Source organism: Notamacropus eugenii, chromosome 1 (genome assembly GCF_028372415.1).
Source record: "Notamacropus eugenii isolate mMacEug1 chromosome 1, mMacEug1.pri_v2, whole genome shotgun sequence".
Classification (NCBI taxonomy): domain Eukaryota; kingdom Metazoa; phylum Chordata; class Mammalia; order Diprotodontia; family Macropodidae; genus Notamacropus; species Notamacropus eugenii.
In genome coordinates this window covers 561,059,014-561,083,350 of record NC_092872.1, presented here as the reverse complement: position 1 = coordinate 561,083,350, position 24,337 = coordinate 561,059,014, and the positions used below count along the sequence as shown (strand labels likewise).

The following is a 24,337-nucleotide window of genomic DNA, read 5'->3' as shown; positions in this document are numbered from 1 at the left end:
ACATGACCCCTGCCCTCAAGGAGCTTATGCTCTAAGAGGAGCTGAAAGTAGAAAGGATGTAGTAGTAGAAAGGATGGGGATATATAGATGGGGATATCTACTATAGTAGAAAGGATGGGGATATAAAGGATGGGCACTATTCTGAATGCAGAGGTAAATATTCATATAACAGCCCCTCAGGTATAGGTTCTGGCATCAGTTTCATTTTGTTCTTTGATAAATCATCCTGAATGAACAGTGCATTCCTCAAAACTCAGGTTTCCATTAACGAATTCCAGGCAGTAAGCAGCCAAAGCTGAGTGGGGGAGAGGGAAAGTTCAGAAAAATCTCTCAGTGCAGAGGGAGTGAGCTAAAAAGTCAAATGTCTTCCAAGGTGGACAAATGCAAAGGAATTAATCCAGTAGGAAAGAATCTGAATTATACTTGGAAGATAACTGGATCTGAGCTATCAGATGGAACCTTAGGAAGGGATACAGACAACTCAACCCAACCTGCAAAAAGAGAGAACATATGCATTTGTCTTCCCCATGCAATATGTGAACATACTCGTAATTCTTTATAAACAGCACACCAAGGACCATCTGTCACCTTCTGTAAGTTAGGGAAGTGCCTTAGGAAGCGCACACCCTTGGAAGGGTTCACCAGGAATGCTGCCATTGGGAAGCTTTTATCCCTCTAACATCAAATCCCAGAATGCTTTGCTTACCTTCGGTGAGAATTCCTGTTGCTATTTACGTGCCCGCGCCCTGTGCAGCCTGGTGTAGGACACTTGAGAACATTTTCATGCATGGCAAGAACTTGACAAGAAGAGGTAGAGAAAACAGCCGAGTATTAAAACACAGAAACACTTAGGATACAAGAATATGTAATCATTATAACAAGAGGCTGGGTTAGTTTACAATAGACATTCCTTCAAATACTGGTGATGGGCATGGTCAGAAAAACACAAGAAGGGAAAAAAGAGAGAATTTCTGATCTCATTCTAATTGGCATGCAGAGCAGAGGAGCACAAAGAGAGTTATGGAGGATAGAGAATGCAATAATTAATTTGTCTGTAGTGTCACAGTGAAGCAAGGAACTCCCAATATATTTTCCATACCTTAGTACTGAATATTGATTAGCCACAGAACAACATGTAGATTGGTAATATTTCATGAACATCCTTAAGATTTTCAATCCCAGAATATTATAAAAGGTTGGGAAACAGGGGAAGGGACAGGGGGAGCAGACCTTGTATAAATCAAATCAATTTATAATAATGACTTTTTCAGAATTAAATCTTGTATTGTTCCTTAAATATTATTTTGAAGAGCTGGACAAGTTATGTGAAAAATCATTTCATCTTGTAAAATTAACAAGCAAGAGCTTTAATGATGATAATATGTTGTTTTTTTGAACAGGAAAATGATGTTCCTATTTACTATCTGTGGGGCATTCTGTTTAAGTGGTTTGCTTGGTAAAGATAGATTTATATGTTTCTATCCACACTGTTTTGCCTACTTTTTATTACCAACAGAACTCATCTGTTAAAGCACAGGTTGGAGTGCAATCTGATGAGGGCAAAAAATACAAGAATCTTATTCCTTTGTGCATTGGCCTCATTGGATGATTAAAAAAAATAATGTTCATATAGCGCTTTAAAGTTTGCAAAGCAATTTACACACATTATTTCATTTGAGCCTCACAACAACCCTGTGAGGTAGGTACTACTGGTATCATTAATCTCCATTTTACAGATGAGGAAACTGAGGCTCATGGATTTTAATGACTAGCCCATGGCAACAGAGAGGAGGAATTTGAGCCCAAGCTTTCTGACTCCATGTCCTTTGGTAGCTGGCTTAAAAAACCAGGACACTTAAAAATACAGAATAATATTCTAAAGCCCTTCTTTTGAGTAAAACTGTGCTTGTGATATCTACATTTGCAATCTGACCAGGACCATGATATGGATGTTGACCTAAATTGTCCTATAATTACAACCATTTCCCACCTTAAATTATCCATATCCAATTCTTTCACATTGTGTGCCTAGAAGTGACTTGCAGGGCATTCTAAAAGACAGGGAAACATGTCTCATTTTGGTGAAATGATGAAGCAAGCCTGCATAGAAATGGAAAGGGGGCCAAACCACTTCCAGAAAAGGCTTCCACTGCTACTTTAGTTTTATATTATGAAGAACCACATATTAGCAAGTGCTTAACAACAGTTATATTTTTTTAAAATTAGTGACCCAAGGTAATTAAATAGCATTAGAACATATTCATAAAAGCTGACTTGAGTTGGACAGGACAGGATTAAGATATGTTTTTAGACTAATGATATCAGGTCTACCTTTTGCTACTTCTACTAGGTTTCAGGTGGTATCACTTAACCTGTGGTAAAGTGAACTAAATCCACATAATATTAAGCTATTATGCCATGGCAGAGTACAAAGTTTATCGTATTTGGTATTTTCTCATGAAACTCTAGAGTGTGGTGACTTTTTTTGAGGTTCAGTCATCAACTTTTTTTTTTTTTACTTTAGGAAATAGGAACTGGACCTGTGATTTAATTAGAGAAGTCCCCATGAGGAAACTCCTTTCTCTAACTTTCTTTTATGTGTTATTTCCTCCAATCAGAATGTAAGAACTCAGAAAGGTGTGACTGCCTAATTTTTTTCAATCCCTCCCTTAGTGCTTAGCACAGTGTTTGGAATATATTAATAAATATTCATCCATCCATCCATCCATCCATTCATTCATTCATATCAATGCAGGTCTGATCTTCCCTGCAACTTAGTTTTAGAGAGCTGCATAGAATACTGAGAAGTTAAATGACTTGGTCACAGTCACACAGCATGTGTTAAAAGGTGCTACTTGAAGGCAGATTTTTTTGTCTTTGAGGCTGGTTTTTCTCTTTTATTTTAAAAGGGAAACAAGAAAAATGCATGCCCTCAAGTAACAATATATAGAGAGATTAATTTTTCTCTAGAATCGTAGAATTCTGGAGTTGGAAGGAACCTTGGAAACCATCTAAATAGTATAGTTACCCCCATGTGACTTGCTCTCTTATTTAGGTAGAAACAGAGCCAGGACCAGATAGGTGATTGTTTGACCCAAATTCTGCTTTTCATCCCAGTTCATTGTCTCCTGTTTTAGCCCCTTAAAATAATTTTATCTACTCCTCTAACACATGTTTAGGGCTGTTCAAAGAATATTAGAGCTGGAAGAGACCTTGGAAACCATCTAATCCAATCCCCTCATTTTACAGAAGGGTGATTCAGGGTTCTAGATCCAAGGTGACTTGCCCAAGGTCACACAGCTATCATATAGAATGGTTAGTCCCAGTATCTTCTCTATGCAGAGATATTCTTAAAGCACATTTCACAAGTTGGATACATCAAGAACTATTTGTTCACTAACATTTTTGGTAATCACATAGGAAAGACAAAGATTCTACTGTCATGCACAATTTCTTCTAAAATGGTTACACGAAACATGAGTCAAAAGTTTCAGCACGGTACTAGAGTTCAACCTGTGTCTCTAGGAGTTGAAATTGACAAGGGAGCACATTGGAGTTTATAAATTTCCCTCCAATCCCTAGTTCTCCAGTGCTACTTGTGCCTTCTCTATTTTAATGGAAGTACGCTGAAGACCACTCTAAAAGAAGAGTCAGATATTCAACACACCACACTTGGAACCTAGTTCTTGATTCTTCCACTCTTCTCCCCTGCTACAAACAGTGGCAAAAATTGTTATGCCAGGGGAATGACAGTGTCTCAAACATACTTTCAGCTTAAGCTCAAAGTCAAGTCCTCTATTTCCTGGAGCCAATTCTGAAGCTGCCAAAGCAAGTTAACTCTTCTTAAGCAATCCGTTTTAATTGTATTCAAAATGGGCAGGTATTTTCCGTGATAAAAAGGGGAGAAGTTGGACATTACCACCATTAAATATTAAAAGATATGATGCTTTTCTTGAGATTTATTCCACATGGTTCAAACTTAATTCACAATGATTTGTTTCCTAAATCAGAAACAAAGACCAAAACATATATTTCTGGCCACCCACTCCCTTATTATCCACTGTTTTCCCTTATTAGAATAGAAGCTCTTCAAGGATAGGGACAGTTTTCATTTTTGTATTTTTATCCCCACTGTTTAACACAATGCCTGGCATAGAGTAAACACCCAATAAATGCATTTTCATTAATTTTTGACTTAAGTTTATACTGTGGTAGAAATGATGGAATAAGTATTACATGGAACAGACATTACACATGAAAATACAGTACAACCTCATATATAAGCACTGACTAGGGCCACATACAAAAATCCAAGTAACCCAAAGAAATATCTCAGGGCCCTTCTCCTATATGCATATGGTGTTGGAGAGGACCTCATAGCAAAGAGACAAGACTTAAGAGCTCATGCATGGGATGTCTCTCAGCAGACAGATAACACCTTGTTGGAGAATGCCAAGTCCCATTAGAAGGAATCAGCAACTCCCACTTGCACAGTAGATAGAGGCTGAATGAGTTGGTGGTCTAGATAGATAAGGAACCAGATAAACGAGGTTGCACTGTGAAGTGAGATGGGAATGAAGAAAAGATAAAAAGAGGGATGGCAAAAGACAGATTTGTAAGAGATTGTATTCACACTTGGTATCCGTGAAACATGGACTTACTCTCTGGAGGAACCCTATCTTTGTGAGGACATCCGGATAAACTGCGATGATGAGGATAAAGCCCCGTTACGTGGCCAGTTCCATCACAGCCTGGGGTTGGACACTTGCTCTCTTTCTTTTCTGTTCTTGAGGGATCTAAAAGTGACAAAAAGTGTCAAATGAACGCATTTTACTGATTTAAGAGAAATGTGGTTAACTGACAATGTGACATAATATTGAAACACTACCAGTGTCCAGGTTCAAAGACCATGGATCCGATTTTCAGGCCTTGACTCTGTGTAACTGGCTGTTTTGAGTGATACATTTGACTCCTTGTATATCAGAAACTGGTATAGTAATGAGTGACATCACAATGGAGTTCTACTCTACAAAGAAATGCAGAATATTCCAAATCTACATTTTGCTTGGCACATTATTTCCTTTGTGTTTTATGTGTTAAACAGTGTTACTTAAAGAAACATTGCAGAAATAGTGATGGAGCATGACCTTCTTAGAGAACACCTCCCCCCGCCCCCACCCCTCTAGAATTGCCAAAGACCAATTTCTTTTCAAGTATAGACTAAAGAGTGTAAGGTCATTCAAAACACTTTAGCAGGATCTCCCCTGCATTGAGTGCTACTGCCAAATGTACTGAAAGATGCAAATTTACTATTGTTGAAGTTTATTCTCTTGAGGTTAAGAGACTCAGCTCCTTAGCATACCAATTTCAGTCTCTCACTGAAAATGAATTGTACTTTCAGAAGGCACTGTAAGCATGTGACAAAAAGGTGGAAATTCCATCTGATAAATACTTTGAGCAATCAAAAGTATTTTCAGAAGTCACTGCAGTAATCACTTGTTCTGACTTCTGGGTCTTTACTGTGAAACTGGGGAAATGATTTCATCATACTGTGGATGTAGATGCAGCTACAGTTTTAAGGGGGGGATGGTTAATGGTTCTTTATAGTCTCATTGGCTTCTCTGTAATACTAGCTTAGACATTTGGTCAAGAACTTAGTATTAAGTTCCACAAAAGAAATGGAATTGCTATTGAAAATTTTCCCAACATCAAATCCTTCTTTGTAAATGCTTCCAAGGTGCAGTTCACACCTAAGAGTAAAGTTTTCTCAAAGTCCATTTTATAGATCTCTTGCTAGTTGCTGAAAACCAATTGCCAAGGTAGCCAAATAAACCAAATTTCCCTGTAGTTTGGATGTTAAAATCTTGGTTTATGGGAAGATCCAATTAAAATTCCTTTATGCTCCTTGAGGCTGGGTTATTTTTGTATATAGTGGTATAGGATTCACATTATTTTACTTCTACCATCTCCTCCCAATGGGGTTTAATATATGTTGGCTAATTTTTTCCTTCTTTCCTCCTAATTTATTCATGCTAAATCTCATTTGCCAAAGAACATAGGAGCTATTGATCCTTTTTTATATTCTAGAAAAGTAGATTTTCAGTTATTCTATAATAAATATGCCTATCTTTTAATTTATTTACTGTGTGGGTGCTGGAATTTTTGTAAATGACATTTGTTTGGTAAAACTTTGGCCCAATTGTCATGTACTTTGCTCTCATCATTTATGGTTGGTAACCCAATGACAAACTAGGAATTTTTGTGTTTTGCGTTTCAAAATCAAATGTTTCATTTTTATCTCTCTTATGCATACCACTGAAGAATCTCTATTGAACTTCTCTCCCCCTTTCCCATCTCTTAATAAATAAAATCTTTTTGCATTAAAAGAAAGTACTATGGAATAACTAAACACAGAATTGATGCAAAGACACAAGTATTGAGGGCACAGTAACAGATTCAGAAGATATTACTGATTTTATTAAGTTCTATGGCATAGGCAGGACATGAGACTTTTAAAGGACACATTATTGGGAGAGATTATAATGGCCCTAAATCAATGGATGAATTGGGCTTGTTTAGGAAATTTGCTAATGGCCACCAAATTGTATTCTTCCAAAGAGTTCTGTAGTGTTCTGGAAGTATGCTCATACATGAAATAAAATCACATGGCCATAAACCATTTCATTTATTGGAAGACGAAAGGGGCATAGTCTCCTCTCGATGCATGAATGCTGTCTGGATTTGGAAAACTCTATCTTCACCCCTTGCTTTAACTATTTTAATATATTAACCCTATCTGCCTCTCGTTTCATTTATCTTTCCCCCCCAAGTCTGTTCTGAACAAACTCTGTATCTTACATAAAAAAGCCTGTGTGCTGCATTTGGTTAGCTGTTCTTCTCATACCAGTTTTGTATCCCTCCCTTCCATCTTGCTATCAAAACTTTGTTACTGTAATTTTGATAACTCCTAACAGTTTTGGAAATTTGCATTGAATAAGTCTAAAGAGTATAGGTAATACAAGTATAACATTAATCATATACCATGATGATCTAGGTTTTGCCTTTAATAAAGAGCAAACATGTTGTTAGAAATAAAGACTAAAAAAATCTACTGTTTGAATCGTTGTGGGAATCTGTCAGATGGTGACGACAAAATAATAGTTATCATATCTTTATAAAGGAGAAAAAGAAACAAATAAGAACCACAAAACATACATCCCTTTAGACTACCCCCAATTAATAGAAAAATTAATTCTAGTCACCCTGCTTGGCTTGGTTTCTTTTCTTTGAAGAATACAACATATACTTGTGGGCATCTTAAAAAGAAACTTGAGAGACAGTGAAAAGGATTAGATAAAGACTTACTTTAAAAATCTATCAGAGAGAAAGGATTTGAAGAGACTGTGGGAAGGTGAGGAGTCATGGCTTCCTCTATCGTTTTAAAAGTCCATGTTAGTCTGGGTGTTTTTCTCAGTATAGTAAGTCTGAGGAGGAAAGAAATCACATTTCCTGTCCCTCTCCTGCTTAGTCCAAGGAGATAAGGTATTTCTATTCTTCATCTCCAAGTACAACTCAGTAAGTGCTGCTGCTGCTGTTTAAAGGGCCATCAATAGCAACAATAGCAGAAAACCAAAGAAGTTGGAGCAACATAGGATTTGTAAAAACAGTACACCAGATCATTTGTTGGATTGAACCACAGTATCTCAGAACTGAAAGGGAGTCTTCTCTGCAGGAATGTCCTCTATAATGCCCCAAGAGAGGTCATCCAACTTCCCCATACTTCCTAAGAAGATCCATTCCTTTTTAGAGAGCTCTAATTGCTATGAAATATTGCCTTTAAAAGGAGCCTAAATCTGTCTTTGCAACTTATCCCCATGGCTCCTAGTTCTGCCCTCTGATGTCAGAGCACTTACTATAACACTCATCAGATCTTATACTCTTGCTATAATGTTCATTAACTAAAACATGCCTACTGATGCACCTGTCTAATTGAGTAATTATATGCAAGTAAGATACTATAAGTTGCAAACCATGTTTATTTCCTGTGTGAGTGAAAAAGGTTCTGTACTTCTTAATTAAATGCTTCTTATACATAATGTCAGGGTAATTTATAGTCATAAAATTATAGTTTTCTTATATTTGAAACATATATGGTTTAATACCCATTCTTTAACCCTCCCCCAGTAAAATCTGAATCTCCATTCTTCCACAAGGAAGAATTTTTTATTTTGTTTAAAAAATATGCTGAGGCCCATAGTATCCAGCACAACTCATGACCACCTATATACTGGAATAGTAGAATGGTTTCCAAGAATAATAAATGCTTGTTGAAGAAGCCTTCTTGAAACAACTGTCAAAATCTATGCAGCTAATATCTCAAAATCCCTATAGTCAACTTGTAAGGTATTTAGAAGAATGTTTTCTAAAGGTTGAAAGGCTGACTTGGGCCTCAGCCTTGTGAATGCCCAACTTGTCACCATTTGGTGACATGCATTACCAGAATCATGTGCATACATTGAGAGGAGAATATACACCTATGTCCCTTTGGAAGGAAGAAATAGAATAATTTTTACTTTGGAATTCAAAATAATGCAACAACCGCCTTTATAATCCAGATTCTTATATTAGCTTTTCTGAAACAAAACTAGTCTATTAGTAATTAAAATTGCCTGAAGGTAGAAAAACCCCCAACATTTTTCATAGTAAACATGAAGCAAATCATTCAAGTTGAAACCATACCTGTAGAATACCTATATAATTGCAAAGGGTTAAAAGCACATACACACACATATACATATATATATACATAAATGTATATGTATATATATATACATTAACTATTTATCCCTGTACACATATACATACATCCTCATTTAAATAAATGAAAACACTTTAAAAAAGTAACCCATTACACATATTTTTAGTGTGTGGGGTTGGATTATACTTAAGAAAAGTACCTTACCAGTTTCCACAACGGAACAGAATCAGTGAAGTGGAATGAATATAGGAAAGAAATTGCTATTGATCTCAGCCCAGGCCACACTGTGCCTTGCATAGCAAATGGCTTCCATTACCTTACTATCTTAAGATAATTAATGTGCCGTCACTGCCCTTATCTTATGTTATCGGTCATTCTGATACTGTTCAATTTCTATCAGGGAACTTAACGTTTTAGATGGGAGAGGCTTCATCAATAACTGTCATTGATGATAATTTTATAAATCACGATGCCACCTACCCAATCCAATCTGTAAAATACGCACTTCATAGCTGATTGACTAACTGTTACATAAAGTCTTGTCGTCAAATGTAGTGTGTGATTCTTTTTATAACAGTGCCTTTTTATCATAATTTTACTACTGAGTTTATACTCTTTGGTTGAACACTATATTACAAAAAATTACTATTTTTTCACTGGAAAAATATCATCATTTACTCTTATATGACATTGAACTGTTGTGTACATTTCTCATAAAATTCTTTATTTGCTTTTAAGTCACAAGCACAACAAGCTATTTAAGAGCTACATCAAAGGAATACATAATAAATCTATAACTTACTGTAATGTATGTCCACGTTAAACTATAAAGAAAACATTTTATTTTTGCTCACATCATCATGAGACAACATATGTTAGATAAAATTTTACCTTTACCATAGTATGGCTTTTTGACATGGCTGTCACTGGTTTTAGGCTTTCTCTCCTCCCCAGGAAGTTGTCTTGGAGGCTGCTCTTCAAATGACCTCATATTGTCCCTTCTGCCAGCTTCCATTGCCATTTTTTCCCTCATGGCTTTTGCTCTTTCAGTTTCCAAAGCAATAGCTTTCTCAAGAAGGGTTAAGTTACCCTTGGTCATATCAAATACTTCTTCAGACCTGTCTGAATTAACAGAGGTGGTGTCATCATCTCTTTCATGACACCCATCCTCCTTTGCGCAACTAGCAAAAGTTCTAGATCTGGGACTTAACTGTTCTTCAAGCCTCATTAAGTTCATCATGTCAGAGTAATTCCTATCCGGTGTTCTTCCTGGGAAGTCATCTTCTTGCCTGACATGTTGACGGATGTTCATATTTTGCTGTTGATTTCTGTCCTGTGGGTTTGTCTCACTGAGTTTCCTAGCCAGATCAAAACATTGGTTTCTCAAGCACTCCAAACTGCTGAGACACACCTCCTCATCACTCTCCTCTACCATTTTTTCCATAAGTCCATTGTTCATAGGCTTCCCTAGCATTACAAAGTTCATGTTTCTGTTATCTTGCTGTGATATATTGTCTGCATAATTTCTGTCATTAATGTTCTCTGAAAGCACTACACCATGTCCTTGTGCTAGTAATTTAAGGGAGTCCACGGTTTCCCTAACAACGTCACTGTCTAAGTCTAAGCTCAGCTCAGTTTTTCGACCCATATTTTCATTTTTGTCACTATCATCTTCCAGACTATTGGACGTATTGCTGTTCATTTCTGACTCTGTCCTGGCTCGGTAGGCTGCATCCTCGGCAATTTTGCCCAGATTCAACAATGACTTGGCCACCAGTTCATCGTAATTATCATACTCGTCATTATTGTTATCATCTTTTTCTGTGTCTTGCATTATTCGAGTATTGTGACAATTCATTTGATGATCTTCTGCAAGAAAATTAAAAAAGAAAAAAAGGAAAGGAAAAGGAAAAAAGCTAGAAGTTGAATTGTAGTTATATTAGCATGGTCAGAAAAGAAGCTACAAGTCAAACACTTTATCATAATTCTAGGACCTTTAAGCCATATTTGCGCTTAGGTTTAAATTGCTGACATTAAGAAAATAGATTACTCTAATGAACACAAGGCCATTTTTAATATTTGTTATGCACCATTAATTTCCTTCATTAATCTTATAATAAACCAGGAAATATTGTAAATATTTTTAGACAAAAAATTCTACTTTTTCTTCAATTTCAAAAATAACTTCTTTTTTCTTTATTTGCAACTTAATCAGACTTATAATAATTAATCATATTACTAAACTTTCTAAGAGCCTATGGGCTTTGTTCATTGCCAGCTCTAAAATGGGTATAAAGTATAATAGTTTTCCAGTGGTTTGTTTCCTTGGCAATGCATTCTACATCTCACTGAGGGAAAGACAAGCTCTTAAGGAACTACCCAGAGATGTACTCTGCCAGTCCTGTTTAATACTATAGTGAATTCTTAGGCTGAATTCAAAGGCTACCAGACCTATTCAGTCATCACAAATTTGATACTACTGAGACATTATTTTTTATGACACCGTGAAGCAAAAGAAGCTTTGAAAGAAATTTTTAGGACGTAAACCAGGATTCATATGTATCCCACAATCATTACAGTCAGGTAGGAAGGAGACAAGCAAGGAAATGGATACTCAGGGAACAAATACCTATGTAGAACAGTATAGTTCCAGAGTAGATCCAAATTCTACCAACATAATAGGATGATATTCATGGTCTGACATGCAGCTATGTCCTTTTCATGATCTTAATCTCAAGAAAATCTTTGTGAGAAGATAAAATTATTGCATGGGGGTGTCTGTGTACCATGAATTCACTCACTTCCTCAAAACTCTCTGAGAAACTGATTTTTTAAAAAAAATCAGTTCCCAGAATGCAAATACCAAAAAATTTTTATCATGAAGCAACATCCTTGAAATCACTAAATATTACACAGTTCAATTCAACAAAATATTTATTTAGTGTCAACTATGTTTAGGGGTCAAAATAGTATACCTTAATTATTTGAAATCCAAAGGGCCAGGATAATCTTATTTCAAGTCTTACCTCTGACTGTGCTATTTATGTGAATGCAGGTAAGTCACTTAACCTCTCAGTATCCCAGTCAGCTTTCTAAGACTGTAAGTCACTTATAGATTGCTGGTGGAGGAAGTTTTAATAATACCTATGCTGATTAAACCACAAGTCTGGACTTTAAGCAAATTCATAACACATAATGACTATACATTGATCTTCCCTCTCCCCTCTGAAAATAATTTCAATATGGGGAAAGAAAAAATGGATTCTGTAATATTTAAATCTTAAGTGTTTTAAAGTTTGATTTAGTTAAATTATGTGCCAAAATCAGGTGTGAACTCTGTATTTTTTTCTCTTAAAACAGAACAAGTTTTGTTTATTGGCATGTTTGTGAAATGAGGATTGTTGGTATTAACACAGTCATCCGAGGGCTACTTCCTCTTGCGTTCCCTTTAATGCTCTCTTTGCTTTTCATCCTCAGAAATGATGGAATGAGCAGTCTCCTAACACACAAATGAATCACCTCTGTTTGGGAATAAGATTTTTTCACCAGGAAAAGAAAGAAAGAAAGAAACAAAGCCACATCAGAAAATCTTAAGGGATCCTGATTACCCAGTGCACTGAGTCTCCAAGTCCTTTGTCTCATGCACCTCAATTCACACATCCTTCTAAATAAGAGTAAATTAAGCTCAATTACTTAGAATTCACAGGGCAAAAGTAGAAATAGCATTTTTCTAGATCATCCTCATCAGTCCTCACCTCTCTGTTAGGGGGTAAAAATATCCTCCAAGGGCAGTGAGGGGAAATAAGGATGACCAGTGTTGTTATTTTGAAAGGTAGTGAAAGAACTCATCCCGGAAATAAGCTTGTGACATTTATCTAGAATTTAGAGATGTAGGAGCAGATGTAGATTGCAATTTAAAAAATTTTGAAATTCTAAAAGTTATATTCTCCTCTCAATTCATGCACTTTAGTTTTGGATGCATGGGCTGTGGTTTTGGGATACCCCTAAAGTTAAGCAGCTTGTGCCACGTCCATGCACCATCTCTTGTCTGTTTTTGAATTCTTCTGTGATATAAAGTTGGTGGAGATTTTTAAGCCCCAAATTACAGTGCCTATAACGACTCTACAGGAAGAAAGATCTGATTACCCAAAACACATACACAGACTTGACGCATTGGGTAGTTGAGTTAATGGATAAAGTAAAATAATTTTGAATTTTTTGCCTTCATGTTTCCTTCACAGATCTCTAAGCGGATGAGACCTCAGTGGATGTTCCATTGCACCCAACTTTGCCCTTGGGAACTAAGTAGAACAAGTCTGAGTCCTATTCCACATCATAGTGGAATACTTAAAGACAGCTGTCATATCCTTCTTCAACCCCCCAAGTTTATTTTTTCCAGTCTAAGAATCCCTACTTCCTGTATCAGAGCTTATATGATAGGAACTCAAAGGGCCTTACTATCCTTTGTTCCCTTCACTGGACATTCTGCAGTTGGTGTTGTCCTTCCTAAAATATAGTTCTTAGAACTGACCATAGTGTTCTATATGTAATCAGAACAGGGTTATCAATTTCTCCTTTACTAAACTCTAATATTGCAACAGTTTTCCTGATCCTCCTCTTCTGAAATGTGTAAGAGAAGAAAAATGCTTAGATTAGTAATGTGATGAGACTAGCCCACTCCTTTTCAACCAAAGACAACAACAACAAACACTAAATTTTTTTTTTTATGTTTATGTTTGCTAAGACTGAAAAAAATCCATACTTTGGGTATTCAGTTTTCTTCATTTGGGATATACTGCAGGTACTATCTTAGGGCTGTCATTCCAGAAATTTAGAATCCAACAAGGTAAATTAATTACATAGCAAGGGAAAGGGAGTATAGATAGACCTGCAAGTAAAAGACTCATATTAGCCTCTTGTAAAATAATTAAAAGAAGAACTTTAGCATGTTGAGTAGATCCACTGTGGAAGATTTCTGGAGTGAAATGAACAAGAATTCCCCAGGATGAAAGAGTGTGGATGGTTTGTTATTTGCTCTGATCGAAGCAGTCCTGAAAAGGATGCACTCAAGAATCCACTTACGCATTAAATTAATGTTTTAACCTTCTTCCTAACCTTATTCTCCATGGTTGAATCTTTAAATCTCTTAGACTCCAAACTTTGGAATCACCTTGATTCTGCCACATTATGTTTTCTACCACCAAAATAAACTCCAAGTGTTCTTCTTCCTTCATTTACCCATTGTTGCGGTGAGGATCCAGGTATGGATTCTCTCCCCTGTAGAGCAGCATAAGCAGAGGTCTGTGAGATGTTCTACTTCAGTTCTCCCAAAGGAAATAAAAAAGTAGATATTAGCCAGTGCTTTTCAATTAAGCCTCAAAATAACGTAGATAAGAAAAGATGGCAATGAGAGAATAATGGGCATTTGTCATATAAGTAGTGGCCACTGGCCATATTTTTCAGTGTGGCACCAAAGGACTAGTGCCTGAAAAAAATTAGGCTGACTGTGAATTAGGTTGGTTATAGAAAAAGAAAAAAATCCATAAAACTGCAAATGTAAGTCATTCCGCTAGCTTGGCTCCTCTTCAACTCACAAAAGCTTGATTCCTGCCATTTGAGGGATCATGACTGACAGCAGTTAATATGTGAACGACTGGTGGAAATGACATGCTTGGCTCTAAATCTTTTCAGGCTAATAGATTTTCTGAACCTACCTGTATTTAACTATTTCAGAAATACATTTGGTACAAAGTCAGCTCTTAATTATCTGGACTAATGGAGGGGAACAGTCAGTCAGTCAATCAACAACCAATTACCTCCTGATTACCCACTGTGCATCAGGAATGGTCTTCATAGCTCAGAAATCCTTGTGTTTACTCTGGAATAAACCCAACAGTTTTATTTTCTTTTGGGTAATTTGCCTTCCTCTTTATGTTTTCTGAGGCTAATAATAACTCAGATTCCATTTCTGAACACATAGGGTCTGAGTGGGATTAAACATTTCCTTGAGGTAAATGCAAACTCTAATTGCTTATAATCAAAATTTTATTCTACTCCTACTTTTTGATGTGTTGGTTCTTCAAGCAAACATCAGAATATATTGGTAGTAACACAGTACTTAATAAAACAGTGAATGAATTGGTTCAACCAATGTTAAAAAAAATAGAATTACTGGAAAAAGATAACTAAAATGTTTATACTCCTCAACCCAGACAGCCCACTGCTAGGCACTTAATAGAAAGAGATCAAAGACAGAAATAAAGGTACCATATATGCCCAAATATTCATATCAGCACTTTTGTGGCAGCAAAGACCTGGAAACAAAGTGGTTACCCCATAGCTGGGGAAAAGCCAGATAAATTATGGGTCATGAACATAATGGAATACTATTGTGTCATAAGAAATGACAACTATAAGGAATGCAGAGAAACATGGAATACATATATGAATTGATGTAAAACAAAGGAAAGCAACACCTGGGAAACAATATAAAGAACATTACAACAATGTAAATGGACAAAAGAAACCCAAATTAATAAAGTGAAACTTTACATTTGAAGTGATTACCAACCAACCTTGACTCCAGAGAAGATGAATAAAAATGCACATTCCTCCTTTCACTGGAAAGGTGGAAGAATATATGTGAGTAGTACTGCCTGTGCTCTCAGTCATGGCTGATGATTGGTTTTAACTGCTTTTTGGTCCAAGGGAAGGCTTATTGGGTAGAGGTATATATTTAGGAATGAATGTGATGAAAAAGCAAAAGTCATCAATAAAATTAAAAAGAAAATAGAGGCCACCCAAAATGAACTACCCCGATTTCCCTTCTTAGTATAGCACATTTTCTCAGTGTACCCATTTTTCTTTATACCCATAAAGGCAGAATGGTACAATAGGAAGAGCGCTGGCCCTTTAGTTGGAGGGTATGAGTTCCAGTCTTGCCTTTGGCATGTGATACCTGTGTGATTATGGGTCAGTCACTTTACCTCCCCGGTATGAGACAGTTGGATGAGATGGCCTCTGAGTTCACAGCTCTTGGTCTGCTTTTTGCTTCTGTTAAATCTGTGTTCTCAGGCTCAGCCCTTCTCAGTTCTAATTTTTTGTTCCATAATTCATTATCTCTTACCCTTTTGCTATTTCTCTTCTACTGTTTCTTTCTGTTTTATCTACAGAAGTGTGTAGAATTCTGCAGTTTTAAAACCAGGCACACACACAGACACAGACACAGACACACACGCATGCTTCCCTAAAAACCTTTATGTCTCTTTATCCAAAGTTAAGACAGACAGCAAGAGGAAGTAGAGATTCTAACACATAGTTAACTATGAGCTCAGTAGTAGGGGGAAGGGAGGAAATAAAAATTTATCAAGTGCCTTCTGAGCCAAGTATCTGCCAAGTACTTATCCTTGGAACAGGGTACTCACTGGCTAATTGCTATTTCCTTCTCGAGCTTCTTTTACAGACACTGAGGCAAACCTGGTTAAGTGACTTGCCCAGGGTCACATGGCTAGTAAGTGAGGCACTCTATCTACTGCACCACCTAGTTGCCTTTTCAAAAGGAGATTAGAAGATACTTTATCAAGTCCTTTGATGTTACCTAGGTATTATCTAGGCAGCTAGTTGGTGAAAGACTCAGTGCCTCATCTGCAAAATGAGCTGGAGAAGGAAAGGTAAACCACTCTAGTGACCCATGACTAAAATACTGCTTTAGATGGTTATACTTTAAACACAGGAAACAGGGTAGGTCCAAAAGGTGGAGTGAAATAGAAGATATGATGTGAGAAAATATAAGAATTAAAGGGAGAAAGAAGTATAGAGACTACTTGAATAAAAGATTAATGGAAGGACAGAAAGAAGAGTCAAGGAGTTCGGGAAACACTGAAAACCTGGAACAGAGGCACAATATAGTAGCTATGGGGGACTCTATCCAGATATCTGTTAAGGCTCTCTCTCTTCCAAATGACAACAGATAATATATTATTGACTTATATAAATGATAATTTCATCCTTCAACATGTAGAGAAACCAACAAGGAAAGCTTCTATTCTGGATCAGATTCACTCAAGCAAGAAGGAACTAGTTGTGAGTTGGAAATAACAAGGATCTCATATGTGAAGGTAAAGAAATGCCTTTCAGAAGGTTGTGATAGAAAAGGAGAGGGCAGCTGGCTATGGTCCAGCATGCATTCTTGCTCTGGGAGAGCAGATTTCAAATTGTTCAGAGAAAGAATAGCTAGGATCCCATAGACTAAAATGGTACAGAGGAATAAAGCCTATGAGAGATGGGAAACCCTCAAGAAAGAAGTTTTTAAGGCATACCACAAAGGGAAATCATTCTGATGCAGAAGGAAAAAAATGGGACATGTCTGATGAGACTGATGTATTTGCACAGAGAATTCACCAATCAAATTATATTCTAAAAAAAACCCACACATACATATTCATAGAAGATAGAAGCAAGGGCAGACAAGAGAGGATGAATATAATAGTGAAGCAATGTCCTGAAAAGTAGCGCCAGGAGTGCTAAAGCTCAGAGTGACTGGAAGCTGGTGACAGAAAGCTAGAGACCACAACATTATGGGGTTTTTTGTTTATTTCTTAGCCAGACTGAAAGATCACAGAATGGGTGGTATTATTTATGGTGGAAGTTGCGGTAATAGTGGACCAGAGGGAAGGCAAAGCTGCTCAGATCTAACTTTGTTTCTGTTTTCTCTGCCAAGAACATTGACCCCCCCACGTTAGAAATCACAGAACAAAATAGTTAAGAGAGTTGATATCCATGATATAGAGGGAAATAGTAAAGGAATGCTTGATGAATTCAAGACACCTGGCCCAGATTAACTATATTTGTAGATTCTGAATTGGTGAATATGATATTTGAGTGACCATCAATACTATCTGAATGACCGTTGAGAAAGGGAGAGTTACCATGGGAATGGAAAAGAAAAAAATATGATACTTTCTGTGAAAGGGAAAAGAACAGCAGCTACACAATATAGGCTAGTGAGCTTGTTTTTAATTCTGGGGGAAATTCTAGATTCTAGATTCTAGACAAGTGAACATTTAGAAAAGCAAATTGTGATTATAAAGAACCAGCATAGTGTTAGTCAAGAGTAGGGCATACTGGACTATTTTGACAGACTTGGAAAATTAGGTAATACTTGGTATATGTTACCTTGTTCAATAGTTTCAGTCATGTCTGACTTTTTGTGACCCCATTGTGATTTTCTGAACAAAGATACTAGAGTGGTTTGCCTTTCCTTCTCCAGCTCATTTTGCAGATGAGGCACTGAGTCTTTCACCAACTAGCTGCTTAGATAATACCTAGGTAATATCAAAGGATTTGATAAAGTATCTTCTAAACTCCTTTTGAAAAGGCAACCAGGTGGTGCGGTAGATAGAGTGCCTCACTTACTAGCCATGTGACCCTGGGCAAGTCACTTAACCAAGTTTGCCTCAGTATCTGTAAAAGAAGCTGGAGAAGGAAATAGCAAACCACTCCAGTATCGTTGCCAAGAAAACCCCAAATGGGGTCACAAGGAGTCAGACATAACTGAAAAACAACTCAACAACATCTTGCCCTACTAGACCACACCTGGAGCATTGTGACCAATTCTGAGCGGCACAGATAAGGAAGGACATTGATAAGATAATGAGTATTTAGCAAAATGACAGTGCCTTGATTCTATTTCACATGAAGAATTTTGAAAGGAACTGGGAAAGTTAAGCTTAGAGAAGTAAAGATTTACATATGTATATATATACATATTCATATACAAATACATGTATATATAAAGGATTGTTTTTAGAAATAGGGGTTATAAATGTTCTGTAGCCCAAGAGGGAAGAAATAGGAACAACAAGTAGATATTACAAAGTGGCAAATTTAGGCTTTAAGGCTTTCGAGAGAACTTCCTCACAATCAGAACTGCACAAAAGTGGAACAGGCAACCTCAGAAAGCAATGGATTTCCTTTAACTGGACTATTTTTTTTTGAGCTAAGGCTAGATATTGCCTTTTTGTTATAATGAGACCTCATTTTCAGGGATAAGTTGTGTTAGGTGACTGCTGAACTGCCTCCTTCCAACTCTGAAATCATGTTATTTTGAGCATCTCTCCTCTCTCTCTCTACTTTATTGACAGTCTCCATTTACTGGAGATCAGTTGTTCACCATCCATCACCATCACTCCTCAGCCTGAAGATTCATTAGGGACCACAGGATCTGAGAATTAGAAGGTGCCTCAGAAGTCATCTAGTTTAACCCTAACTGAAATTAGAGTTTCTGTATGAATGGACCAACATAGTGATTGAAGAAAGAAGTTTTTCAAACCTTAAGGTGCTCTGTGCAAATATTAGTTAATACAGTGATGATGATAATATGAAGTAAATATTCTAGTATTATTTTTTGAGTAAATGAAGCTAAGTTTTTAATAGTTTGTGCATTTTCTTAAAGTAAATCTATAAACCCTAATTTCTCATTAGACTCTATTTTCTCTCTTCACAAAACTAGAAAGGGTTAGGACAGAATGTGTTGAGAGCTATGGTTTGCATGCTCTCATGTCAGACACCATAATCCTTGTGAGCCAATAGTAAACTCATTCTAGATCTCCTACCAACCTTTCCAGTGTGACCTCTGAGAATATTACCCTGATGTGGGGCAGCAAAGCTGTGATTTGTTTCTGGGCCCAGTTATTTCCTACCTCAGTGACTTTAGGCAAGAAATTTTTGCTTCTATGGGCTTTAGGTTCTTTATCTGTAGGATGAAGGGAATTAGAACAGATGACTTTCAAGGTCCCTTCCAGCTCAAAATCTATGATCCCATAGCCCTAGTTCTCTTCCTCTCAAATTTATTCCACCTTATACTGATCACTGAAATGTAGCTCTCCTGCAATCACATCTCTTAGCTCCCTCCTTATAGCTAGGGACTCTTTTATCCCATCTCCAACACACAGAAGTGGGAGTGTTCCCCAGTGCTACCTCCGGACACTCCATCTGATATTCAGTAGCCACTTGATCTCTTACAAAGAACACTGGCCTACTTTAAATATCCTAGCCTTCACTCTCTCAGTTTGCTCAACCACTATGACATCTACCCCAAGTGATCTTCAACCACATACAAGAGTGATCCTAGACTTCTCATCTATATATTTGCACCAGTGCCAGAGTTCCTAGTTAGAGCTCTTAGATCCACCCAGCTTGAAAACCACTTCCCCCTCCCCAGAATATTTTTCCTTTGTCCTTATCACATTATAATCCAGAAATACTCTCCAGGCTATCTGTTTAATCATTACTCTGACTTGAACACATTGCTTTAGATGTGGTCTGACTAATGCAGAATATATTGGGACTATCACCTTCCTTGCTTTGGATACTATGCTTCTCAGGAAGCAATCTAAAATTGCATTAGGTCTTTTATTTTGGCTACTATGTTGTACTGCTGTTTTATATTGAGTTTGTAGGAAGTATAGACTATTGTTCCGGAAAGTTTGGCACTGAAGATAAGGGGGTAGGTGGAAATAGTTCAGCTGTGTGGAAGGATTTTTAGGAAAGCTTTTTTTAATTGGTAGGGACTTAATTATCAAATAAAGTCCTCTTTTAATGCCTTGCCATAGTGTCATGATAATTCTGCATTCTCAAAGACTATAATAAGAGCAGAAACTCTAATGGGTCCTTAGCTAGTTGGAAAGACTAAGTTTGGTCCTGGTATTATTCCTCCTATGAGTAGCCTAAGTAAGGAAGACTCATCACTAGATGGTTGCCTTCTAAGGGGTTGTGGGAATTCATGTAATAGATTGAAAAAATGACCCTCTTTCCCATATGACCTCCTTTATCTTCCTCAGTGACTGTGCCATAGTGATAGTAAAGAGTATAGAAGATGCTAAAAATCTCACAATTCTTAATCTGCAAACAGCAGTTTAAGTATTGATAGACAATGTGTGACCTTTGCAAAGTCAGAGACTATTATTTGATACGCTAGTGGAAGAACTGAATGAAATTGTAAGAATATTGATATTTTTTCTATACGTGAGATAAGAAGGAAAAAAGTTGCTTCCAAGGAGGAACAAATAAAGCTGCTATTGTAGTGGTATAATTAGGCATCAAGAGTCATCATTTCATGGGGATATTTGATCCTTTCATGTTACTGTGCTTATGATAAGTGCAAGCAAGGAGAAAACCACTAAAATAATTATAGTTTTCACTGTTACAGACAACGGAGGAGAAAAAAATGATGATGAGGAGAGTTGTGATGCTGGTGATGGTGAAGACAGTATTGGTTATGATTATTGTGTTGATGATGATGGTTACTGATATGCATAAATGTGTATATATATATATCACCTTGAAATTTGTAAAGCATATTATACATATGATCTCATTTGAGATGTGATGTTTCATGTGACAATATCTTCCAAGCTAAGTCAATGTATCAATCAATCTGCACGTAATTAAGAAATGCCTACTTCATGCTTGGCAATGTAATTAAAAAGGTGTGTGAAGGGAAGGGCTGTGAAAACTGTTTTGGAAAATAGGATTCTGGATCAAGAAATAAGAGATCAAAGGTTTGTAGACAGTTCAGAAGTTTCTTACCTGTACATAGGATCATGAATATATCTTTTCAAGAAGATAGTTGAAAGACACTGGATGTGATGAGCACTGAACAACATTGGAAAGAAAGAAAGAAAGAAGGAAGGAAAGAAAGCAGTAATGAAAAGAAGGAAGAAAGGAAGGAAGGAAGAAAAGCAGATTTATCATAAGCAAATTGACCGTATAATAACAAACAGGAAATGACTAGTTAACAATATAACAGTCATTTCAGAATCAGCTATCTATGTACAACCAGCTCTTACACTGGCTAAAGCAAAAGTAAAAATCAATACCAAATTAGAAGAAAGGATAAAGATGAGTAGACACTGCACGTGATTAGAGCAGCTCCAATCTGACCTGTTTAAATAAGTTGTCAACTTGAAAAATGGGAAATGGACAAAGTAGACATTGATGGTGATTATCCTGATTTCTCAGGGAGGTTTAATTGATGTAAAAAAATTGCGATTTGTGCTATAATGCCAAGCAGCATGATATAGTGACATGAGTGCTGGACTTGCATTTAAGAAGAAACCTGGGTTCAAATTCTTCTTTTACAACATGCTAGCCCTATAATCATATACAAGTCATTTAACATCTCTGGGCATTGTTTTCCTTATCTGCAAATTGTAGATAATAATTCTTTCTCTACCAGTCTCATAGACTGGTTGTGAGATGTAAATGAGACAATGTATGTAAAAGAATTTTGAAACCTCAAAGCTCAATACCAGCTATCATCTTTATTATTATAAATTATTTCAAGGAAGAGTCTGAAAGAATACAGTAATTGCCTCAGAAAACACTTGATCTCTTGCCAGGCAGGGAGACCAGAAAGCCATGTTTAATACCAGTTTAGAGCATAAGTTCACTTGCAAAACATTACAAAGGAAGAGGGCAAGTGGAAAGTTATGAGCAGGATCATTACACAAAACGGTGAAAACCAGTTACAGGGAAAATAAACCTACAGAAAGTTTGGCGTAAGACCCAGCTAACCTAGATTATTCTAAGAACATGGATAGATGAAAATGAAAATAGAGTACCAAACAGATATCAAATGGAACTGATCTGCTGTGTCAGCATTTCTATTGTGGTCTAGTCTCATCAGCAACAATATTGTAACTACCATATTTAGATGCTTTTAACTTACTATCCAAGGTACTACGTGAGCAAAATAGCCGCTCAGAATAAGCAGCTGTGAAGATGAGGTGGGCCTGACCTCAGTGCTAGAAATCAGTGCTAGGGGAGATACAATTTTAAAGTCTAAAACTTAAGGATCAATTTTAAAGATTTCTCAAAGAGGAGATTAAAAATGAAAATGTTCAAAGATGGCAGTTTATTTTTTTAAAGTGATCTGGAATAGTTCGGCAATTACTAACCCACCTACCATATTTTCTCATCTCTAGAAGATGTCTATGAGGGCATCTTTGATGAAAGCATCAAAGTGGAATAGGAAGACTTCTTCGGATTGCTAGGCATAGCAGGCATTTCCAGAAATTTAGAAGCTATAGCATCCCACTGTATGTGTGTGTGTGTGTGAGTATGTGTCTGTATGTATGTGTGTGTTTGTGTCTGTATGTATGTGTGTATGTTTGTGTCTGTATGTATGGGGGTATGTTCATGTCTGTATGTATGTGTGTATGTTTGTGTCTGTCTGTATGTGTGTGTGTTTGTGTCTGTATGTATGGGTGTGTGTTCGTGTCTGTCTGTATGTGTGTGTGTTTGTGTCTGTATGTGTGTGTCTGTATGTGTGTGTGTGTTTGTGTCTGTATGTGTGTGTGTGTGTTTTGTTCATTGATTTAAAAAAAAAAGCAAGTGACTCAGTGGAACCAACTACAGCATTAGGGACTTTCTTTAAAAAATAAAACCTTCCCCTACATATATACTAAAATTATGCAAGATTCCATGACATCTAGGACCACCAGCATAACTTTGTTCAGTAATTAGCTGAATACTAACGTCAGAGCATGGCATAAAACAGGGACACATAAGTTGACCTAAGGTTGGAGGATACCCTGCCCACAGTACAAACGAATAAAAAATGTCCTTATTGATAATGGAACTCTCAGTTCACAGATGGCATTGAATTCATTTGGAGCCCTAGGATGTTATAAAACCTCTAAAATGAAATCCGCAGCCATATGAAAAGGACTGGCTTAGGCATCCATGTTAGAAAAAACAAACGAATGAAAAATGTCTGTGACCCAGATTATGACATAAAGCTAGATGGGTGGCCCACTGGGTCAGCTTCTCACTGTAAGTATCTCGTAGAGGTGCTTCAGATAGATCATTGGACCTAAAACAACAGGATGAGGAAAAACTGGCTGGGAAACTGTGTTGTATTATCAATGCTTGTGAGCTGCTCACTCCCACAGAAGCCTTTTTTTTTTTTTAACACCAGTATTCTCCTAGAGAGAATTTGTGGGTATAACTTATGGAACACCTTGCAGGATCTTACAAGAGTCAAGACTGCAAGTGACCCAAAGGGCAATGGAAAGGTACACAATGTGTATAAATGAGCTGTAGCCTATTACCAACAATGACTTGCATGAAAGGCATCCTCAAGGACATGTATGACCAGAAAAGAAAGTAGGCTTGTCATGTATCAAGAGTGATGGATGGCTGTGCTATTACCCATGAAATGTGAAAAGAGTCAAGTGAAGGCCTTTAGCATGTTGGGTGAATCATGGATCTATTGAGAAAACAGAGGAAGCATGAAACATTTAGGATGCTTTCGATATTTATCCTGAAAGTAGTTAAATTGGTCCATGTTATTTCATAAAATGTAGATGTTCGGTTAAGAATATGGACATATCCCTCTCATCTCCATTGCCCTTAATCTTTCCATTATAATTATCATAGATTCAAAGAATTTAGAAAGAAACCCGAAGTCAGACCCATAAAGTTTAACTGACCTGCCTACTGGCACACAGCTAGTTAGAACACAGGTTTCCTGACTACCAGATCAATGGTCTTTCCATTAACATCAAATTATATTCT

General features: G+C 36.8%; 1 protein-coding gene across 1 annotated transcript in view; it reads right to left on the bottom strand.

The window, feature by feature from the left end:
• The window catches only part of MYT1L (myelin transcription factor 1 like), a 301,089-nt gene that overhangs the window by 168,702 nt on the left and 108,050 nt on the right, over window positions 1-24,337 (bottom strand). The window contains exons 6-8 of the mRNA XM_072634320.1: window positions 9,656-10,627; window positions 4,662-4,796; window positions 707-797 (exon numbers count right to left, since the gene is read on the bottom strand). Coding sequence (XP_072490421.1) covers window positions 707-797; window positions 4,662-4,796; window positions 9,656-10,627 — 1,198 coding nt within the window. The remainder of the gene's footprint in view (window positions 1-706; window positions 798-4,661; window positions 4,797-9,655; window positions 10,628-24,337) is intronic.